The 22,181-nt window shown below is 43.3% G+C and overlaps 1 protein-coding gene across 4 annotated transcripts in view; it reads right to left on the bottom strand.

The window, feature by feature from the left end:
• tpra1 (transmembrane protein, adipocyte asscociated 1) overlaps positions 1-22,181 on the bottom strand; it is a 104,403-nt gene that overhangs the window by 19,585 nt on the left and 62,637 nt on the right. For all 4 annotated transcript variants that reach the window (XM_059649730.1, XM_048548110.2, XM_048548109.2 and 1 more), the window contains 5 exons: positions 20,576-20,708; positions 6,125-6,211; positions 4,861-4,933; positions 4,247-4,326; positions 133-243 (listed from right to left, as the gene is read on the bottom strand). In XM_059649730.1, the coding sequence (XP_059505713.1) occupies positions 133-243; positions 4,247-4,326; positions 4,861-4,933; positions 6,125-6,211; positions 20,576-20,708 (484 nt within the window). The remainder of the gene's footprint in view (positions 1-132; positions 244-4,246; positions 4,327-4,860; positions 4,934-6,124; positions 6,212-20,575; positions 20,709-22,181) is intronic.

The following is a 22,181-nucleotide window of genomic DNA, read 5'->3' as shown; positions in this document are numbered from 1 at the left end:
CCAATAAACACATTGACAAAGAGGAGTGTTGGAATTAATGGGACGAGTGATGAATCATCACCTGGAAACTATTTATGCAAACACATACCTTGAAGCAAATATTAAATACAGGGTGCTTTAAATGTTGCTTACCAGAAAGAAGAAACAAGAACTGGCAAGCCAGAAATGGCGACCCCCATGTCCATAAACATTGAAGTCCTCAGGGGACAGGTGTTCATCAGGATACAAGATCTCCAGGGTTCCCTAGAAAAGGGGGAAACATAGGAAGATGCCAATCAGAAAAGCCAAAGGAGACTGTCCTCCTCAACACCTCATCCTGCATTCCTGGCTGACACATTGCATTGACAATATTAAAATAAAATTTGATTACTCAACTGTGGAAAAGGCACCAAAGTTAAAAAGCCTCAAAAGTTACAGCACTGGTTGGATTTGTGACCTCACAAGATGCCAGATCCACGCCCTGACAACCTAACATGAAGTGCCTCTGAGCCACAACACCTGGCTGAGAAGAGGAGTGGGGAACTTCTGGGAGTGAGTAGTGAGGCAACTACTACAGAAGGCCGACATCACACACGAAACCAGAGAGCAGACGATACCTGCCGGCATCCCGTTCAACAGATATTTCTTATCCAGCACGTTTAATCTCATTGGTGTACATAACAACCTGCTCAGCAATACGGAAGATACTTCAGAAACAAGGGAGAGAAATTGCTGAGAAAACACAGCTGGTCTGGCAGTATCTGTGGAGAGAGAGAGATAAGGCAGTTACCATTTCGGGTGCAGTGATTCTTCTTCAGAAGGATGATCTGACCTGAAACGTTACCTCTTTATCTCTCCATAGATGCTGCCAGACCTGCTGAGTTGTTCCAGCAATCTAGATTTTTGTTTCCGATTTCCAGCATCTGCAGTTCTTTGGGTTTCTTTTTAAAAATATACTTTAAACGCTCTTTACAGCACTTGAAACTCTTTGGGGACATCTGCAGTCTGAGACAGTCACTATACAAATAGACACAATGCATTAGCGTCATCTCTCTGATATTAGTCCTGCCTTGCATCAGATACTGGAGCCCAAAATCTAAGCTGACACTTGCAAAGTACTGAAGCACTGTTGGAAGTCTTGTCATTCATTTAGGCTATTACTTCAAGTTCCTATATTTCCTCTCAACTGGGTGTAAGAGATCCGGATATAAAGATATGGAGCTTCTTCTCTCAGATGGGGATGAAAAATCAGTGGAATTTCTTTTTACAGAGGCTGGGCATTTAGTCTATTCAAGGCTACAATAGACAGATTTTTACCCAGTATGTGAATCAAGGGGTATGTGGATAATGAAGGTGGAGTTGAGGATTATCAATTCAGCTATAATCTCAAAGAGCAGAACAGACTCAATGGGCTGAATGGCCTACTTCTACTACATCTTACGGTCTTCTGATCCCATGGCCATATTACAGAAGGGTTCTTTCTGGTGTCCTGACATGTACTTGGGCCTTTAAAACATGAAAAACAGGTGTTATCTGGTTAGTGTAACATGTGGGTGCAAACTGGCTGTAGTGTTTCCAACAATACAAAGTATGATAGCATTTCAGAAGTCTTGTGTTTGCTATGAAGTGCTTAAGTTGCCCTAAAGTTGTGAAAGGCTTGACATCAATTTCAACTGATCATCTACAAGAACCAGACCAAGTTATGCCATGCTTTAATCTTGTGGCAATCCAGAATATATGCCCTTGGTTTGCCACATTCCACAGGGCGAGGGAGTGTGGTGCCAAAAACAATTACAGCAATTTGCATTCACATGACGACTCAAGTATAATAAGATGTCCCATACACTTGGCAGTTACAGGTCAATTTTGGAATAAAATTTGACACCAAGTTCCATAAAAGAGATTAGGACAAGTGCCCAAAAGTTTAGTGAAACATTTTGATTTTGAAAGAGCATCTCAACAGCTCTGGCAGCCTCAGATTCTCCTAAACGTTACCAACAGAGGTTTCACAATCGACATCACAAGCCTACACAAAATATTCCTGTCTGGTATCTTTTAATCCAGGGTGTCCTGGTTGCAAAACACACCGACTTCGAACGAGTGTTGCACAAAATTGAGAGCAAATCAGCTCAACACTATCGAGAGCAAATCCACCGTTTTCATTAAGACGGCACATCAGGGCTGCTCTAAGAGACAACGGGGTTCTCTACTAACACAAACTCGGAGTTAAACCTTTTAATCTTCTACATTGTGAAATCAAAGTTTCGCATTCCTACCTAAGAAGGGACAGAGAAGAGGGATTAAAAAGAAGGGAGGGGAGAACAATAGAGAAGGAAGGAAGGAAGATACAGACATTAGCATACAACAGTGCTCCATAAAGCACTTCACAGGAAATGAAATTATTATTATGTAGTTGCAAAATGCACATACAGTCAAAGAGCACGGATACAGGCCCTTTGGTCCAACTAATGAACATCAACTATGTTCCCAAACTAGTCCCACTTTTTGACCCATATCCCTCCAAACCTTTCCTAGTCGTGTACTTATCCAAATGTCTTTTAAATGTTGTAACTGTAACTGCAACCACTACTTCCTCAGGAAGTTTATTCCACACAAGAACCACTGTGTAAAAGCATTGCCCCTCATGTCCTTTTTAAATCTTTCTCCTCTCACCTTAAAAATATGCCCCCTAGTTTTGAACTCCCCCACCTTAGGGAAAAGATGTTTGCTATTCATCTTAGAGTTTTACAAAATAATGAGGGGCATAGGTTAGGTGACCCAGTGAAAAACACCTCAGTCTGTCCAGCCTCTCCTTATAACTGTCACCCTCCATTCCCAGTGACATCCTGTTCAATCTTTTCTGAAACCTCTCCAGTTTAATAATATCCCTGTTATAACAGGGTCATCAGAACTGTACACTGTACTCCAGGACAGGTCTCACCAACACCATGTAAAACATCAACATGATATTCCAACTCCTGTACTCAAAAGGTCTGGTTAATGAAGGCAAGCATGCTAAACACCTTCTTAACCATCCATCCAATCTACCCATGATGCAAATGTCAAAGAATTATGCACCTGAATCCCTAGTTCTGTTCTACAACACTACCTACTACCCTACTATTAATTGTACAACAAATATTTACAACCAAAATTTGCCAAAATGTAATACCTTGCATTTATCCAAATTAAATTCCGTCTGCCACTCCTCAGCCCACTGACCCAATTGATCAACATCCTTTTGTAATCCTAGATAACCCTCTTCACTGTCCACTATACTGCCACTTTTGAAGTCATCCACACCTTTACTAACCATGACTCCTATATATCATGTAGTTATATTAAGTATGAAAGGCAACATGTAAGCATACCAACATCACCAAGATCAAATTATAGCGTGACTTGTGGGGACAGATCAGCTACTGGAAGTTGATCAAAGAAGAAAGTTAGGTTCGATATCCCTAATGTTTGAATCATTTTCTCAAAATGGATTCTTCACCTTTACTAGATTCCCTACTATACCCACAGAAACAAATAGGTGTACATTTATACAGTGCCTTTCACAATCCTAGGTCATCCAAAAGCAATTAAATACTCCACGTGTGATCACTGTTATACTGTAGGAAACATGCCAACCAACTGGCACGCTGCAAGATACCACATAAGAAGCCAATGTGACGATGCCCAGGTCTTTTTTCTTTGTTCTAAAGTAATATTGATTAAGGGAATAAATATTTGCCAGAACCTGCCAGCTCATCTTCAATTAGGCGTTAGAAGTTTTAAAAGAAACATACTTTAACAGAAAGCTGATGAATATCAGGAGGTCTGGCAGCATCTGTAGAAAGCAAGCACACCGTAAACGTTTCAAAACCAGTAACCTTTCTTTAGGACCCGAAACGTTAACTCTGTTTTCTGTCCAAAGATGCTTCCAGACCTGCTGACTTTCTCTAGCAATTTCTGTTTTTATTTCAGAACTTCAGCATCACAGTTCCTGGTTTTGTTTTTGTGAAGTTGCAAGTTGACCTGAGGGGGCAGGCATGTTTTAATATCTAATATCTAATGACGTTGAATCAAAAAAAAAACTTGTCAACACACACACAATACAACTCTCCTTCAGGTTTGTATCAGGAACGTCAATGTGGATTGCGTACACGTCTCTGGACTGCAGCTTGAATCCACAATGTCTTGTGTCTCAGAGGCAGCAGCGCACCAAAATGAGCTGGGCAAGAGAAATGTAAAAACAAAATACTAGAGCTTTCAGACAGACCTGTGTAATCGAGTAGGCCAGAGCAAGTACTGTAGTTATGGTCAAGACACGCTTGATGCTCGATTTACTTTCAAGGTGTCCTGTATCCAAGAAAAGTGAGAAAACAAAAAAAAAGACACACTATAATCAGAATATATGCACCGCATGAAAATTCAAAGTATATTACCTCATCAAATGATTAACAGCTATAATTTCAACCACACCTTTAAAATTGTAGAATGTATAAAAGGGTGCTTCACAGGAGCACTGCCAAGATAACTTTGACAATGATCTACCCAAGGTGACATGAATGCAGATGACAAAAAGCTTGGTCAAAGAGGTAGGTTTCAAGGAAGGTCTTAAAAAGGAAGATTGCAAGGTAGATGGACAGAGATGTTCAGGAAAGGAATTCCAGAGCTTTGTGCCCTGGCAGTTAGAGCCAACTGTGTAACAAATAAAATCCAGCTTAGATTCAGAACTAGAGGACCAGAGATATCAGGTGGATTTAGGGTTGGAAGACTTTGCAGAAGTAGGGAGGTACAAAGCCATTGGAGGATTTCAAAAACAACAGTAGGAACTTTAAGATCAAGAACTTGCTCAACAGGGAGCCAAAGTCACCAAACTTGACAACTTACCAAAAGCCAAACCTAATATTATTACACTCAGCTCAGTCGCCAACAGAAAAAATCTTGAGATCTCCCAAAGAACCTAAGAGAGAAATAGCAAATCTATCAATCATGAGTGAATGAGCTGCTCAAAATATTTTACTATTCACTTCAAATGCAGGGCTGAGCTTTGGACATTCCATTGTTTCCAGGTATCACTTATCAAAACACTCTCACAAAGAATCATTACCGAGGTGAAGAAATCAGGTGAACTTGTACCCATGGCTTCAGGTAAAGAGGTAAAAAAAGGGGGTGTTGAATAGCCAAGCAAAAAGCTAATATATTAATTGTAGACTTCCAGAACCATCACAAACTTATTCCCTGGCCGTCATCTGACCCATTCCCTGGTCATTGTGTGCGCAAATCAGAGCTAAGCTTCTAACATTTTATCCACACCATCAGTAAGGCTGCCTACTTTCACTGGTGGGACATTTCCACCTGCACCTCAGTTTATATTTTGCTGAACCCATCAGTCACATCTTTGGCAACACCAATATTGCACCCATATTATTTCAAAGCTTTTCTGGCCTAGCCTCCCATACTCTATAAACTTCAACTCAAAGCTCTACTGTCTAAATGCTACCACACACAAAGTCCCTTTTACTTTCTGCTCCTGATGCTATCCAATGATGCCTTCATGCAAAGTGTAAATGTGTGGATGGGAATTGAGAAACAGGACTGAGCTAAACTGCAAGGCCTTTCAAGGTCAGGAAGTTGAACAGCTCTTCTTGTCACACCTGTCACAAGTTTAGGGCTAGTCTCCAGGCTAAGTGCCACCGTTGGTATCTCCGTTAGGGTACAGTTCTAATGTCCTCAGGAAAAGAAGAAATATCTGAAGGGAAAGAAAGGCTCTCAAAAATCTCTGAATACTGAACTGAAAGAAAATTAATATAAATCAAATAACTTCCTCCTGTTTTCATCTAGTACTCTTCTTTCCAGATTAAAGAATATATCCTTATTTTCTGACAATGGTGCGATGCACCAAACAAGAAACTCACGTCCCCCAAATTTTATGAGAACGCATCTGGTCTCTATCCGGATGACTGCACCCCAGTTAACAGCAATGAGTGTACTATGCCAGGATTCTAACACAAGTCTTCAAACCAATCCTGAAAGACTTTACAACTGTTGGCCTCCTTGTGCACAGTAACAATTCTGTTTGTGTGATACAAATCTAACAAAAGGAACGGAGGGAAGGTTGGGGTGGGAGGGGGAAGAAAACTTCTCAACTTACCTTGTCCGTTACTATAGCTACTGTGGATGCACTGACTGTCATGGAAACAACAGCCCGCGTGATGCCCACTGTTGCAACGACAAACACCTGCAAAAGAAAAATCATCTGGTTAAACTTTTTTGAAAAAGATATTTCTTCATGGGACGTGGATGCCGGTGGCTCAACAAATTCTGTTGTCCATCCCCAAATATCTTTGTAAAACGGTAGCTGTCCACCTTGAACTGCTGTAACCCACCTGGTATGGGTACATCTGCTGCTAGATAAGGCATTCAGGATTGTAGGCCAATGACACTGAACAAAAGAAAAGTGATAATTTCTCCAAGATAGTAGAAACTGCAGATGCTGGAAAATCTGAGATAACAAGGCGTAGAGCAGGACGAAAACAGCAGGCCAAGCAGCACCAGACAAGCAGAAAAGCCGACGTTTCAGGCTTAGACCCTTCTTCTGAAATGGGGGAGGGGAAGGGGATGGGAAAAAGGGGTTCTGAAATAAATAGGGAGAGTGGGGGAGGCGGATAGAAGATGGATAGAGGAGAAGATAGGTGGAGAGTAGACAGACAAGTCAAAGAGGCGGGGATGGAGCCAGTAAAGGAGAGGAGAGTGTAGGTGGGGAGGTGGGGAGGGGGATAGGTCAAGGGGGCGAGATGAGGCTAGTAGTTAGGAGATGGGGTGGATGGAAGGACAGGTTAGGGAGGCGGGGACAAGCTGGGCTGGGTGGGGAGGAGCTTTCAAATGCAGGGCTGAGCTTTGGACATTCCATTGTTTCCAGGTATCACTTATTGAAACTCTCACAAAGAATTATCACTGAGGTGAACTTGTAACCCACGACTTCAGGCAAAAACAGGTGAAAAATGGGGGGGAGGGGGACTTGCAAGTGACAGTGTTCCCATGTATCTGCATGCAATATATCTCCTTTCAGATCCAATTTTTATGGACTAAAAACTTGTATTCCCTCAGGGACACAAATTAAGACACTAGGATGTGGATTTTAAGGTGACCACAAAAATAGTCCTATGATCATCAGAAAGTGGCTTCTTCTGGTAGGAATGTCAAGTACAAAAAGAGGCAGAACCTCAAAACTGGAGTGAAGGTTGATTTCAGGAAAAATTTCTTCACACCAAGGGTAGTGGAAAGCTAGAACACTTGCCGCCCCTTCCCTTGACATCCCCAAACTAAAAGCGCTGAGGCTGAAAAAACTCCAAAATATTGATCATTCTCCCCCCACTAAAAAAAAAACAAAGGATTTAAGGGATAGGGAACAACCCAAAACTAAAATAAAGTTCACCATAAGTCAACATCTACCCAAGGATCTATACTGTACCATGAGTAGCCATGTTTGGACTTTCCACGGCTCAAAACGTCTTCAAACTCCATCACCCAGTCATCAATAAAGATCATGCCTGAGGAAATGTGGGAGAGAAGAATCTGGGGAAGGAAGTTTCACAATCATCTTAAACTCTGTCTTAGGTGGCCTCTTAATTTTGTGTTCCTGAGGAAATACAAGTCTAGTTCACTAAAATTGGACCTATAAAAAAGGAGAGATCAAATGCAAATGCATGGGAACACTGCCGCCTGCAAGCTACCCTCCAAGCAACTTTCATAGAACATAGAACATTTCAGCACAGTACAGGCCCTTCGGCCCTCCATGTTGTGCCGACCTGTCATAATGATCTCAAGCCCATCTAACCTACGCTATTCCATGTACGTCCATATGCTTATCCAATGATGACTTAAATGTACCTAAAGTTGGCAAATCTACTACCATTGCAGGCAAAGCATTCCATTCCCTTACTACTCTGAGTAAAGAAACTACCTCTGATATCTGTCCTATATCTTTCACCCCTCAATTTAAAGCTATGCCCCCTCGTGCTCGCCGTCACCATCCTAGGAAAAAGGCTCTCCCTATCCACCCTCTCTAACTCTCTGATTATTTTATATGTTTCAATTAAGTCACCTCTCAACCTTCTTCTCTCTAATGAAAACAGCCTCAAGTCCCTCAGCCTTTCCTCGTAAGACCTTCCCTCCATACCAGGCAACATCCTAGTAAATCTCCTCTGCACCCTTTCCAAAGCTTCCACATCCTTCTTATAAATGCGGTGACCAGAACTGTACACAATACTCCAAGTGCGGCCGCACCAGAGTTTTGTACAGCTTCACCATAACCTCTTGGTTCCAGAACTCGATCCCTTCATTAATAAAAGCTAAAACACTGTATGCCTTCTTAACAGCCCTGTCAACCTGGGTGGCAACTTTCAAGGATCTGTGTACATTGACACAGATCTCTCTGCTCATCTACACTACTAAGAATCTTACCATTAGCCCTGTACTTTGCATTCCAGTTACTCCTACCAAAGTGCATCACCTCACACTTTCCATCCTGAAAAAGATGCAGTCTCCAGGAGCACATTTCCACAACCGTAAAAATTTCAGGCTTTAAATGACAAAATGTTTGTCTCTCATACAGCTAGGAAGTTTGTTAGTAATCTAATCTGCAAACCAAACCAAACAAGTTCGAGTGAACCAGTGGATTTTTGAGGCAAGGGTGGCTTTTCAGCTCTGGATCCTGGCTGGTCACCAATGGTGGAAGAACCTTCAAGAAACCCAAACTGCCTCTCTCCCACAACCACTGCAACAATGTAAGAGCTTCCTTTAAACAACTCTACCAACAATATCAGCTTACACTCCCAGTGCAGTGGAGAGTGGGCTCCATTGCTGGTGGTGTCATAAAAGACATTAAGCCAAGGCTCTGTTTGCTTGTTCAAGTGGACTACAAAATAAAATCCACCATTGCTCTTTGAAGAGGAGCAGGCAAAGTTGCTCTTCATTACTTTCTCCTCCAGCACTCAGCTCAACAGGTTCATTGGTCATCATCCTTATCACATGTTGGATTCTGTATTGCGCAAAACAGCTGCCACATCTATCCGTGTAATGGCAATGATTACATTTCAAAGTTCACCATCCTTTGGAACAAATACACTTTCATTTTAAAAAGAAAGAAAAACAGATCTCTGAATGACATCACTGTTGGTGAGGCAGACATTCATTGCCCCTTTCAAGTTGCCCTCAGCAAATAGAGCTAATATGTCTTTTTGAACATCTACTGTCTGTATAGTGAAGATATACCTACAGTGCTGTGGTGGTGGGGGGGGGGGGGGGGGGGGGGGCGGGGCGGTGGGCACGGAGGTACACTAATTTGACCAAGACACAAAAGAATGGCCATATGCATTTTTCTAAATATATTTGCTACTCTTGGCATTCAAGACGGAGACAGTGGATTTGGGCTGTCCTGCAGAAGAAGCCTTGACAAAGTTGCTGCATTATACCTTGCAGGCACAGTAAGATGCTTTCGTAGAAACAAATACCGACAATACCAATGCTTAGGAATTTTTCACAGGACAGGCCATGCATTTATTGTCCTTGTGAACTTCCTCACTTCCAGATGCTGTGCGTTCTCCCACAAGTGGGAAATCTCTCATAGCTTGTAAAAACAAGCAAATAGAAACTTCCAGCTCTGCCATATAGAGATAGAGTTAAATGTGCAGACTACTCTGTCAACTCCAAGCTCAAAAGTTGTTTATAGAACATAGAAAAGTACAGCACAGTACAGGCCCTTCGGCCCACAATGTTGTGCTGTGGAATAATCCTAATCCAAAGATAAAATAACCTAACCTACATTCCCATCAATCCACCGCTGTCCATGTGCATGTCCAGCAGTCGCTTAAATGTCACTAATGACTCTGCTTCCACGACTACCACTGACAAACTATTCCATCCACTCAACTCTCTGGGTGAAGAGCCTCCCTCTGACGTCTCCTCTATACCGTCCTCCTAACACCTTAAAACTATGACTCCTCGTGGCAGTCAATCCTGCCCTGGAGAAAAGTCTCTGGCTATCGACCCTATCCATGCCTCTCATTACCTTGTACACCTTGATCAGGCCACCTCTCTTCCTCCTTCTCTCCAGAAAGAAAAGTCTGAGCTCAGTCTACCGCTCGTCGTAAGACACGCCCTCCAGTCCAGGCAGCATCCTGGTAAACCTCCTTTGCACCCTCTCCAAAGCCTCCACATCTCAAAAGCAGTTCTTAACTTGTTGCTTAAAGCAGTTTGCAATGATCCCCCTCGTTCTCACACACCACCCCACCAACCTCCGGATACAACGCATTATCCTCCGACACTTCCGCCATTTACAATCCGACCCCACCACCCAAGACATTTTTCCATCCCCTCCCCTGTCTGCTTTCCAGAGAGACCACTCTCTCCGTGGCTCCCTTGTTCGCTCCACACTGCCCTCCAACCCCACCACACCCGGCACCTTCCCCTGCAACCGCAGGAAATGCTACACTTGTCCCCACACCTCCTCCCTCACCCCTATCCCAGGCCCCAAGATGACATTCCACATCAAGCAGAGGTTCACCTGCACATCTGCCAATGTGGTATACTGCATCCACTGTACCCGGTGCAGCTTCCTCTACATTGGGGAAACCAAGCGGAGGCTTGGGGACCGCTTTGCAAAACACCTCCGCTCAGTTCGCAACAAACAACTGCACCTCCCAGTCGCAAACCATTTCCACTCCCCCTCCCATTCTCTTGATGACATGTCCATCATGGGCCTCCTGCACTGCCACAATGATGCCACCCGAAGGTTGCAGGAACAGCAACTCATATTCCGCCTGGGAACCCTGCAGCCATATGGTATCAAAGTGGACTTCACCAGTTTCAAAATCTCCCCTTCCCCTACTGCATCCCTAAACCAGCCCAGTTCATCCCCTCCCCCCACTGCACCACACAACCAGCCCAGCTCTTCCCCCCCACCCACTGCATCCCAAAACCAGTCCAACCTGTCTCTGCCTCCCTAACCGGTTCTTCCTCTCACCCATCCCTTCCTCCCACCCCAATCCACACCCCCAGCTACCTACTAACCTCATCCCACCTCCTTGACCTGTCCGTCTTCCCTGGACTGACCTATCCCCTCCCTACCTCCCCACCTACACCCTCTCCACCTATCTTCTTTATTCTCCATCTTCGGTCCGCCTCCCCCTCTCTCCCTATTTATTCCAGTTCCCTCCCCCCATCCCCCTCTCTGATGAAGGGTCTAGGCCCGAAACGTCAGCTTTTGTGCTCCTGAGATGCTGCTTGGCCTGCTGTGTTCATCCAGCCTCACATTTTATTATCTTGCCAATTTCTTTGGCAGGTTTGGGACAAGGGTGGGTGTAGGTTGGTGGCAGAGATGGTGGTGGTCGTTAGAAGAACAGCTAATTATTGGCAAAACAATCTCAGAACACTCTGGATAAAACACTGGCAATAAGTGTTTAAAATTAGATTTGTCAGGAGTGTGACTTCAACACAGGAATAGGCCATTCAACCTGTTGAACCTACTCTGACATTATATTAGATCAAGGCCAAATCACCTACTCCAACGTCACTCTGCTGCACTGTCCCTCAACATCATTCATCATTATACTCCAGAAATCTACCAATTTGTATCTTGAGCTTGCTCAATAATGGCGCTTCCACAACCCCCTGAGTTATGGAATTCCAGAAATGTACCCCCTCCGAATGAAGAAGTTCTCTGACTTGACGATTTCAGTGGCCTAGCCCTTAGCTTGAGGTTATGTCCATTGATAGTAGACTCATCAGCCAGGAGAAACATCTCCTCTACATCGACTGTCACACCCTCTAGGAATTTTATAAAATACAATGTAGCAAATCACTCCTCATTTTACAAAAATATAGGGAATATGGACACAGTCTCCACGATCTCCCGAAATAAAATAACCCTAAAATCTCAGGTATTAGTCCAGGTGAACTTCCATTGCACACTTTGTGGCAGGCAAATCTATCTTTCTTACTTTATTTTTTAAAAACTCATTCATGGGATGAGGGCGTCGCTGGCTAGGCAGCATTCATTGCTCATCCCGAGAGGGCAGTTAAGAGTTAACCACATTGGCCCAAAATAATACACAATACTCAAACGACATGTCAAAGCTCTAAGCAACTACAGCAAGACATCTTTATTACTGTACTCAAATCCCCTCAAATCCATAACATCCAAATTCAGAGGCAATAGTGTTTCTACCATTTTGGGAGTTCTTCCTGGTATCCTGCCTGATGCTCATCAAAATGCAGATTAGCTGATTATTCTTGAATTGCTAGTTGTATCACGACTCATCGAGATAGTATGCTGCAAAATCAAACTCCAGCTCCCAGAGTCATCACAAAACGTGAAAACGTTTAATTAAACCGCCCAAAGTCCCTAATTTACCTAGCTACTGAGCCCAGGTTAAAATAAAACATTCACCAGGTTTCTGTATTTAATGAGGAAACAGCCATTTATTGCAAACAAATTGTTATTAATCATTTGTAAGTTAGCAATTTGTTTGTTTTTAACAGCTCTGTATAATTTAAACTCCCTCTTTTAAAAAGGATCCCATTTACATACAAAACAGATAAAGAGACAAGACATAAATATTACTGGTGGGAACAAAAAGTCAGTGAAGCACAGTTCTGGCACCAGTGCAGATTACAGGCATTAATGAGATGTTTTCCTTCAGTTCCCTTCTAGCTCCTTTTTACTCTTTGAAAGAGGAAATGAGGTTGTGGGCATACCAATCCTCAACCTTTTATTTACTGGTTGAAGATTCACCCTTTCAGTCTCTGAAAGTGGTTATCTTTTTTAATCCCCTGTCTCTGCCATACGGCCCAACGCAAAGCTGCAGGCGCTCACTCGGGAAGCGTTCAAGAGGTCATCACTTCAATTGGTCCTGGTTGAAAAAAACCAAATCAGAGCAAAACCAAATCACTGGGCAAAATGGCCCCTTCAGTCACACCCATAGTGCAAAAGTGTCTAGCATCCAACTACCACCGTTTGAACAAGGCAACATCTCAGATACAACGTGTCTGCGTTGTAGTGACTATAAGGAAGTAAGCCAGCCTCATAGAATGAGTTCCCTGACTGAACCAATATAACAGCCCCAATTAGGGAGCCCTGGCTGACCAATAAGTAGTGACAGACATCCTGATCACTCTGGGAGCTGGATCAGTGTCAAGGCCTTGTGCAAAGGAAGAGTGACTTGGTGATTGGAATTCCACAGAGGCTGGTTTATCTCACTGGTAATGTGTTTTTTTTTCAAAAACTTCCACAGCCCTTACTTTAAAACAGCAGTCATTCCCACTTTTAAGTCCAAAGACCAGAACGACAAGTGGTCCGTTACACCGAAGGACTTACTATATTTAGCTTCCAAGCACATGCCACAACATGCCCAACATCTACAAATTGAACTTCATTTGGCTACATGGCCACGGACTTTAATCCCCTACGTTGGAACTGTGTCTTTAACGTTTGGCAGCATTTGCGGACGTGAGTTTAAAATGTTGGTTTATATGCGAGGACGTGCACAAGACGTAACATAAAGAGCCGGAAAGAGGGCGCGCGAGAGCGGGAGAGAGAGCAGGAGAGGGAGACAGCCAGAGGACAATTGGACATCAAAAGACGTGGATAACAATCTGGCTCGGAGGGTGAAGAGTTGTTAGGAAGGACCGTTAGTGGTGAAGAATCGGCTCTATGTAATAGCAGACAATGTGATTACAAGGTCTGGTGCATGGGTCAATAGGTGTGGAAATGGAAAAGCACAGCAGGTCAGACAGCATCTGAGGAGCAGGAAAGTCAAACATTTTGGGCCAGGAAGGCCGGGGCGGGGGGGGGGGCAGGCCAGAAATATATAGAAGGAAGGGGGTGGTGAGAGGGTAGTGAGCTGAAGATAAGTAGATGCAGGTAGGGTGTTACTGTGGTTGGTCAGCGGGAAGGGTGGAATGGATGGGTGAGTTGCAAAATGGACACGTTGAAGGAGAGATTTTAAAGCTGGTGACGTCAATATTCAGGCTCTCAAGGCAAAATATGAGGCGTTGCTCCCCTAGTTTATGTTCAGCCTCACCTTCACAATAGAGGAAGCCAAGGGTGGACATAATACCGGGAGAGTGGGAGGGGGAATTAATGTGGAAGGCAATAGGAAAGTCAGGATGGTTGGTGCATGCAGAGAGTAGATGCTCCGCAAACTGGTCCGAGTCTGTGTTTGTTCTCCCCGATATAGAAGGGACCACGTTGGGAACAATGGATACAGTTGATGAGGCTGGATGAAGTGCAGGTGAATCTCTGCCAGATCTGGAAGGATTGTTTGAGGCCTTGGACAGGTGGTGAGAAGGAAGGTGTAGGGTCAGGTGTTGCACCTCTTGCAGTTACAGAGTGAAAGGTACCAGGTGTGGAGGAGGGGGTTGGTGGAGCTGATGTGGGAGTCATGGAGTGAATGGTCCTTGCAGAAAAGTGGATGGGGGTGGGGTTGAGGGTTATACTCTTTGGTGGTGGGACCCAAAATGGGGTGGGGGTGGGGGTGGAGGGACAGATGTTTAGGAACGGGAGGGAGATGTCAGAAATGGTCCAGGTGAATTGACAGGGTGCAATGGAGGATATTGGTGAAGTTGATGAACTGTTACAGCTCCTCACGGGAGCACAAAGTAGCACCAATGCAGTCATCAATATAGTGGAGAAAAAAAGAGGCGGGGATGGTGCCAGTGCAGTTGTTGAGAAGGGACTGTTCCACGAATCCCACAAAGAGGCAGGCATAGCTCAGGTCCATGCAGGTGCCCATAGCTACCCCGCTTAGTTTGTAGGAAGTAGGAGGAATCAAATGTAAAACTGTTAAGAATGAGGACCAGTTCCACCAAGCATGCGCGTGTGCCAGTGGAGGGATACTGGGTGAGCCGACGGGACAGGAAGAAACAGAGGGCTTTTAGGCCATCCCTGTGGGGGATGCAAGTGTATAAGGACTGAATGTCTATGGTGAAAAAGTGAGGTGATGAGATTGGGGTAAGGACATAGGAGAGCTCAAGCCCTAAAAGATATTGAATTCAAATGGTGAATCCAGGAGACTACAGGATCCCCATGCGGAAAATGAGGTGGTGTTCTTCCAGCTTGCACTGAGCTTCTCTGCAGCAACCCTGAGACAGATGTTGGCCAGGAAACAGGGTGGTATACTGAAGTGGCAGGCAACTGGAAGCTCAGGGTCCTTCGTGTGTGAGCGCGAAAGAAAGCGAGCAAAAAAAAAATATCCTTTGGAGTAAGAGCAAGTGAAACATACTTTTTATTTAAATACAGAAAAGTTTACCATTGGTATTTTTAAATTAACCACATGCTAAAACAGCTAAATACACCCACAACTACTTTTTCAAACATAAGTCGCACTAATAAAATAGGAACACAAAGGGAAGGAAATTGGGGCTTTTTAAAATCTTACCGTATATGACAAAGGCACTTATATTTAATTATAATCAATTAGAAACATGAGAAGGGACTTAAAACTCAGTCTGCATTCACCTCAGCATGGCTGCATTTAAAATTCAAGCTAAAAATTCAATAAGATTTTCAAAAGGATAAATAAATAGTGAAGGACTCATATTTCTGTTGTTGGTGAGTTGGTCGTAAGGGGGATAAGCCTACAAATGAGCAAGCAAAGCATTAAAAAAAGCAAAATCAGAAAGAATCTTTTCATAATAAACATTACTGCAGTTTGAACACCTAGAACTTACACCTCTAGAAGTCTGGAAAGTGGGGCTCGCGAGGCAGATCATTAGGCCTTTATTTGGCAAAGGCATGGAAGAATATGGAGCATAATAAGGTCAATTCAAATTGCAGTACAGCTCAGCCGTGACCTGACTAAACTGCACAATAGCTTTGAAGTGCTGAATAATCATAGCCAGTTCCTTGTAAATTAACACAAATATCTAATCATTAGATTTAACTCAACTCTGGCAATAAATAAAATAGAAGCTGGTATTCTCAACTTCTTTATCTGATGCACTTTCCAGCCCATTCCCTATATTCCTAAATTCCCTTTGTGCCCATAAAGCTATAACTCTTAAATCTTCAATATATACAATGAGCATCTAATGCCCTCTGGGATAGAGGTTGCAAAGATTCACAACAAATTGAGTGAATTAAAAAAAGTCTATTTCTGGACTCTGCAGCTCGAGGGAAACAACCTCAGCATTTACCCTGCCAAGCCCCTTCAGAATTTCATATTTCAATAAGATCATACATCATTCTTTTGAGCTCTTAAGATTATGGATCAATTATACTCGAAGTATACAACACCTCAGCTGCAACAGTCAACATCCCATTTATACAAGTCTCTTACGATGTATGGACTCCAAGACATTCTCAGAGCCATCTGTTCTCCCAAGTGTCCTGTCACATGTCACTAATCTTCCTTCCCACTCCAACTTTGCTTCCTACAAGGTTCCAGTGAACCATGAGAAAAAGCACTGCTGATTTGGAAGTTTGACAGCATTCAATCCTCAACCACCGCAGATGAAACCATTGCCTCATTATTTCAGGCAGCAGAATCTGGTACCATCGCTTACTCATTCCCTCAACACTGTATTTTCTTCCTTTTTATCCCACTACAGCCCCACATCATTCAATTAATTTACCTTTCAGGGCATGCAGGATTACTGGCTCGGCCAGCATTTTTTGCTCATTCTTAACTGCCCTAGGGAAAGTTGTAGAACATAGAACGTTACAGCGCAGTACAGGCCCTTCGGCCCTCGATGGTTTCACAGGTCGTGCAACAATCTGAAGCCCATTTAACCTACACTATTCCATTCTCATCCATATGTTTATCCAACAACCATTTAAATGCTCTAAAAGTTGACAAGACTACTAGTGCTGCAGGCAGGGCATTCCACGCCCTTACCACTCTCTGTGTAAAGAACATACGTCTGACATGTGTCCTATATCTATCACCCTTCAATTTAAACCTATGTCCCCTTGAGCTAGACATCACCCTATGAGGAAAAAGGCTTTCACTGTCCACCCTATCTAATCCTTTGATTATCTTTTTACGTCTCTATTAAGTCACCTCTTAACCTTCTTCTCTCTAACGAAAACAGCCTCAAGTCCCTCAGCCTTTCCTCATAAGTCCTTCCGTCCATACCAGGCAACATTCTGGTAAATCTCCTTTGCACCCTTTCCAATGCTTCCACATCCTTCCTATAATGCGGTGACCAGAACTGTACGCAATACTCCAAGTGCGGCCGCAACAGTTTTGTACAGCTGCAACATGACCTCATCGCTCTAAACCTCAATCCCTCTACCAACAAAGCCTAACACATCGTACGCCTTCTAAGCAACCCTAAATCAACCTGGGTGGCAGCTTTCAGGGATCTATGCACATGGACACAGATCTCTCTGCTCATCCACACTACCAAGGATCCTACCATTAGCCCAACACTCTGTATTCCTGTTTTTCCCTCCAAAGTGAATCGCCTCACACTTTTCCGCATTAACCTCCATTTGCCACCTCTCAAACCAGCTTTGCAGCTTATCTCTGTCCCTCTGTAACTTGCAAAATCCTTCCGCACTCTCAACAACTCCACTGACTTTAGTGTCATCTGCAAATTTACTAACCCATCCTTCTAAGCCCTCGTCCAGGTCATTCATAAAAATGACAAAACAGCAGTGACCCCAAAACAGATCCTTGCGGTACACCACTAGTAACTGAACTCTGGAATGAACATTTCCCATCAACCACCACCTTCTGTCTTCTTACAGCTCGCCAATTTCTGATCCAAACTGCTAAATCACCCTCAACCCCATTGATGAGCTATTTTCTTAAATATTGTTGCAGTGCTCACCCAGGCACTTTTCCACAAAGTTGAGAATTCCAGTCTCAACTACCCTCCAGGGCAGTACATTCTAGATGCTCACCACCCTTGAGTGAAGAAAACATTTCCTCAATTCCCCTTTAAAATTTCCTCCTCTTCACTTTTAAAACAAAAAGTGCTCCCCCTCGTTCTTGACTCCAAGGACAACAGTTACTTTCTATCCACCCTGTCCATGCCCTTCAAATTGTGTACAGTCCAAATGAAGTCTCCCTCAAAATATTAGAGGAAAATATCTTGAGCTTATCTATTTTTCCCGCAATCAACCTCTTCAGTGATTTTACGATACACTTCTGGAGCAGGTATGATTTGAACCAGGGCCTCAGAGTCCAGAGGTGGGAAAACACTCACTCCTCCAAGCTGAGCTTATGCAGCCTCTCTTGAAAGGCTCCAAGACAGGCAACATCCTGGTGAATCTTCCCCTTGTCCTGGAAACTATCAAGCTTTTGATTATTGTTGCAGTCATCTAGAGCAAGTGCAGAGCATTCCATCACACCCTTGATGTGTGAAATGCTCTCCACTTTGCTCCCCCTTGTCCCTAAACGATCAAATCTCTCATTTCTGGTTCTGCTGAAAAAGTAAAACCTGGAATGTTAAGTCTTGTTTCCATGTTGAAGACTGAAGTGCTTTCCAGCATTTTCTGTTTAAAATTTCAAGATTTCCAATATCTGTACTTGAGCAGGGTTCTGCTGCCATCTGCAACAAATGCTGATCTCGGTCGTCACCAACCTTATGTCAAAACTGGCATGCAGGTTACAGATAGGCAGCACAAAGCAATGGCTCAACCTTTTCAACACCAAAGTCAAGTCAACCAAGAATGACCAGGAAATAGCCACATGTAGAAAACAACGGCAGACTTTCGGCAGAAGCTAGGTTATTTCTTCAGTTCCCCCACAGACACTGCCAGACCTGCTCAGCTTTTCCAGCAATTTCTGTTTTCTTTTTATTTCCTCAGTTTTTCTGATTCAAACCATTATTCTGTTCCTCTCCAAACATGCTCCTTGACCTTCTGAGGTCTTCCATCTTTTGCTCTTATTTCAGATTTCCAGTGTCTGTAATATTTAGCTTTTGTTAAATGAGAAAACAAGGTGGATGCTTTGATGAAACATCATTGACCTGAAGTATCAACTTTCCTTTACAGATGCTGCCAGGCTTGAGGAACGTTTTTTCAGTTTTTATTTTACATTTCCAGTATTTACAGTATTTTGCTTCTGTAATTCAGTAGACAGGGTTGAGAGAAACAAGGTTGTTCATTTCTTTCTGGACCTGTGTCAAGTTCTTCATTACAGTTAACAGTCTGAATAACTGGCCTTGGATGACTTAAGAGTTTCAGAATGGCTAGTTCAAATCTTTAACAACGCGATGCCTGTCCCACTAGATAGCACTCTCACCTTCGAAGGCTGAATTTAAACATTATTATAGTCTTCAACTCATATTCCAGGCTGATGCTCCCAACGCAGTTTTGAGGCAGTGCTGCAGTCAGGGTTGTTATGTTTTGACAAGGTAGTAAAGTCGAGGTGCACACTTTGAGGATAGAGTCAGAGCCATACAGCACAGAAACAGACCCTTTGGTAATACTCATCCAAGCCGACCAGGTTTACCAGACTAAACTGGTTCTATTTGCCTACATCCCTCTAAACCTTTCGTATTCATATAGCCATCCGAATAACTTTTTAAATGTTTAACTACCTGCAACTGCCACTTCCTCTGGCAGTTCATGCCACATATGATCCTCCCTGAGACAGAAAGTACCTCTCAGGTCCCTTTTAAATCTGATCCCCCATGACCTTAAGATTATGCCCTCTAGTTCTGGACTTCCCTATCCTAGGTAAAAGACCTTTGCTATTTCACCTTATCTATGCCCCTCGAATTCATAAACCCCCATAACGTCACTCCTCAGCCTCCTACACTCCAGGGACAAAAAAAGCCTATCCTGCCTTCCTTATAATTCAAACCCTCCAGTCGTGGTAACATCCTTGTACATCTTTTTGGCATCCTTTTCAATTTAATAATATTCCTCCTTTAACAAGGCAACCAGAATTGTACGCAGGACTCCGAAAGGCCTCACCAACATCTTGGAATGTCATGTTGCAGTTGTACAACACTGGATGGAGTTCAGGAGATGTTTGCAAGAATGGTTCCACGCATGTAATTAATTAAAGTCGGCTGGGCAACTGGAAGGTTTTTCTTCAAGAGAGAAGGTCGATTGGAAGTTTGACAGAGGCTTTCAAAGACAGTAAATTGGGACAAAAATGTTTCCATTTGTGAAAGTATCAAAAAAAAAGGGCACAGATTTAAAAGGAATTAACTGGAGAAAAACTCTTTTCTCACAGCAAGTGGCTAGCACTGCCAGTATGTCTAGTGGCGGTTACATGTTCCTCAAGAGTGAATTAGGTGATCAGTGGCAAAGAAATAACGTGCAGGGTTACTGGGAGAAGGCAGTAGAATGGCACGGAGTGAACCGCACATTTGAATAATGGTGTAGACTACGATAAGCTGAATAGTGTTTCTGTGGTGTAATGATTCTGTGGGATGCACGGAGGCCAGAATTGGATGATCAGCAACGTCAGTGCAACAGATGCTGTACTTGGGAACAAGATGAATAGAAGGGAGAGATGACCCAGAGCCGAGATACTTTGTGCAGCAGCTCAAGAGATTCTAGTAATATTCGGGTTGCCAGGACATCTTGCAGAAATCCTGCATGTTACACCAAATTGCTATTGCATTGCAGAAGACTTACCAGTATGTAGAATGTAGTGAAGATGGGACTCGATGTGGCCCGAATCTTTGCTCTAGCCGATGGAAGTTTCCAGAGCAAGAACGAGAAGAAAAGCACATTCGGGATCAGGAGAAAGACATCCCAAAATCGGACTCTGTTAGGAAATGAAGCAATTAAAAGTGTGTTAGAAATGATAAGAAATTCTGGCAGGTATGGACACAAACAACTTTGCAACAACAGTTTGCATAGCAAGTGCAAGGTGCAGCACAGGAACATTAACAAAATTTGACACTGAGCCGTATAAGGAAATATTGATCCCAGACAGGTTTTAATAAAATTTTAAGAAGTGTGTGAGATGGAAAAAAAAGCATAAGGGAAAAACAAAGGCAGAAAGCGAAATAAAAAGGAGCTCAAAGAGCAAGACAAAAGGAAGAACATATTTATAATTTTACTTAATTTTGATTAAACTAATGTATTGCAGACTGCCATTATCTGATCAAGTAGCAGAATGGCCTTCAGGGCTGAATACCACACTCCCACGAAGAAACATCCTCTTATTCTCATCACCCCATCGTGCCACAACACAAACCTCTTTTCATGAAGCATAACAGGGAAGGTTGATGAGCAGTCACAGTTGATGCAATATAGATGGGCTTCCAAACAGCAGATGATAAAGTACCACATAGCAGACTTGTCAACAAATTAAAAGTCCGTGGAATATCAGCAGAGGCAGTATGGATAGGAAGTGATAGGACCGAGTGAGAAGAAGCAATAACACTGGTGAATGGTTGTTTCTCAAAAAGGTATACAGTGAGGTTCCCCTGTGGCAGCCACTAGGAAAACAGGTTTTCTTGATTCATGACAACTCATACTTGGGTGCACATGACACACTTCCATCTTTTAATGACACTAAATTTTAGGAGTACCGTGATTTATAAGGAGAATAGTGACAGAGCTTAAGTTGTCACACAGGTTGATGAACTGAACAAGCATGTGGCAGATTAAATTTAATGCAGAGATTTGGAAGTGCTATATTTTGGTTGGAAGGATGAAGACAGACGATATATTTTTTTTAAAAAAGGACAAATCTAAAAAAAGAGAGGTTGCAGGAGCAGAGACGTGGGGTGTGTGTGTGTGTCTGTATAAATCAAGATCAGAGAGTGTGATTGAAAATGCATACAGGGTCCTGACCTTTACAAATAAATGCAAGTGTAGAAAAGTATTTGGCCTCAACTGGAGTACTGTGTGTCTAATTCTGGCCCCCACTCTAGGATGAATTTGAAGGCATTAACAAGCTTGCAGGAAAGCAGCAGCTGGGCATTGTCTCCTTAAAGAAGGTTGTTGGCGTGGGGGGGAGAGAGAGCGTGGGAGGGGAAGAGAAACAGAGAGAGAGAGAGAGAGAGAGAGAGAGAAACAGAGAGAGAGACACAGAGAGAGAGAAACAGAGAGAGAGACACAGAGAGAGAGAGAGAGAGAGAAACAGAGAGAGAGAGAGAGAGAGAGAGAGAGAAACAGAGAGAGAGAGAGAGAGAGAAACAGAGAGAGAGAGAGAGAGAGAGAGAGAGAAACAGAGAGAGAGAGAGAGAAACAGAGAGAGAGAGAGAGAGAGAGAGAAACAGAGAGAGAG

This window comes from Stegostoma tigrinum, chromosome 11, assembly GCF_030684315.1.
Source record: "Stegostoma tigrinum isolate sSteTig4 chromosome 11, sSteTig4.hap1, whole genome shotgun sequence".
Classification (NCBI taxonomy): Eukaryota; Metazoa; Chordata; class Chondrichthyes; order Orectolobiformes; family Stegostomatidae; genus Stegostoma; species Stegostoma tigrinum.
Note: the sequence above shows the minus strand (reverse complement) of the source record. Positions and strands in the feature narration are given on the sequence as shown.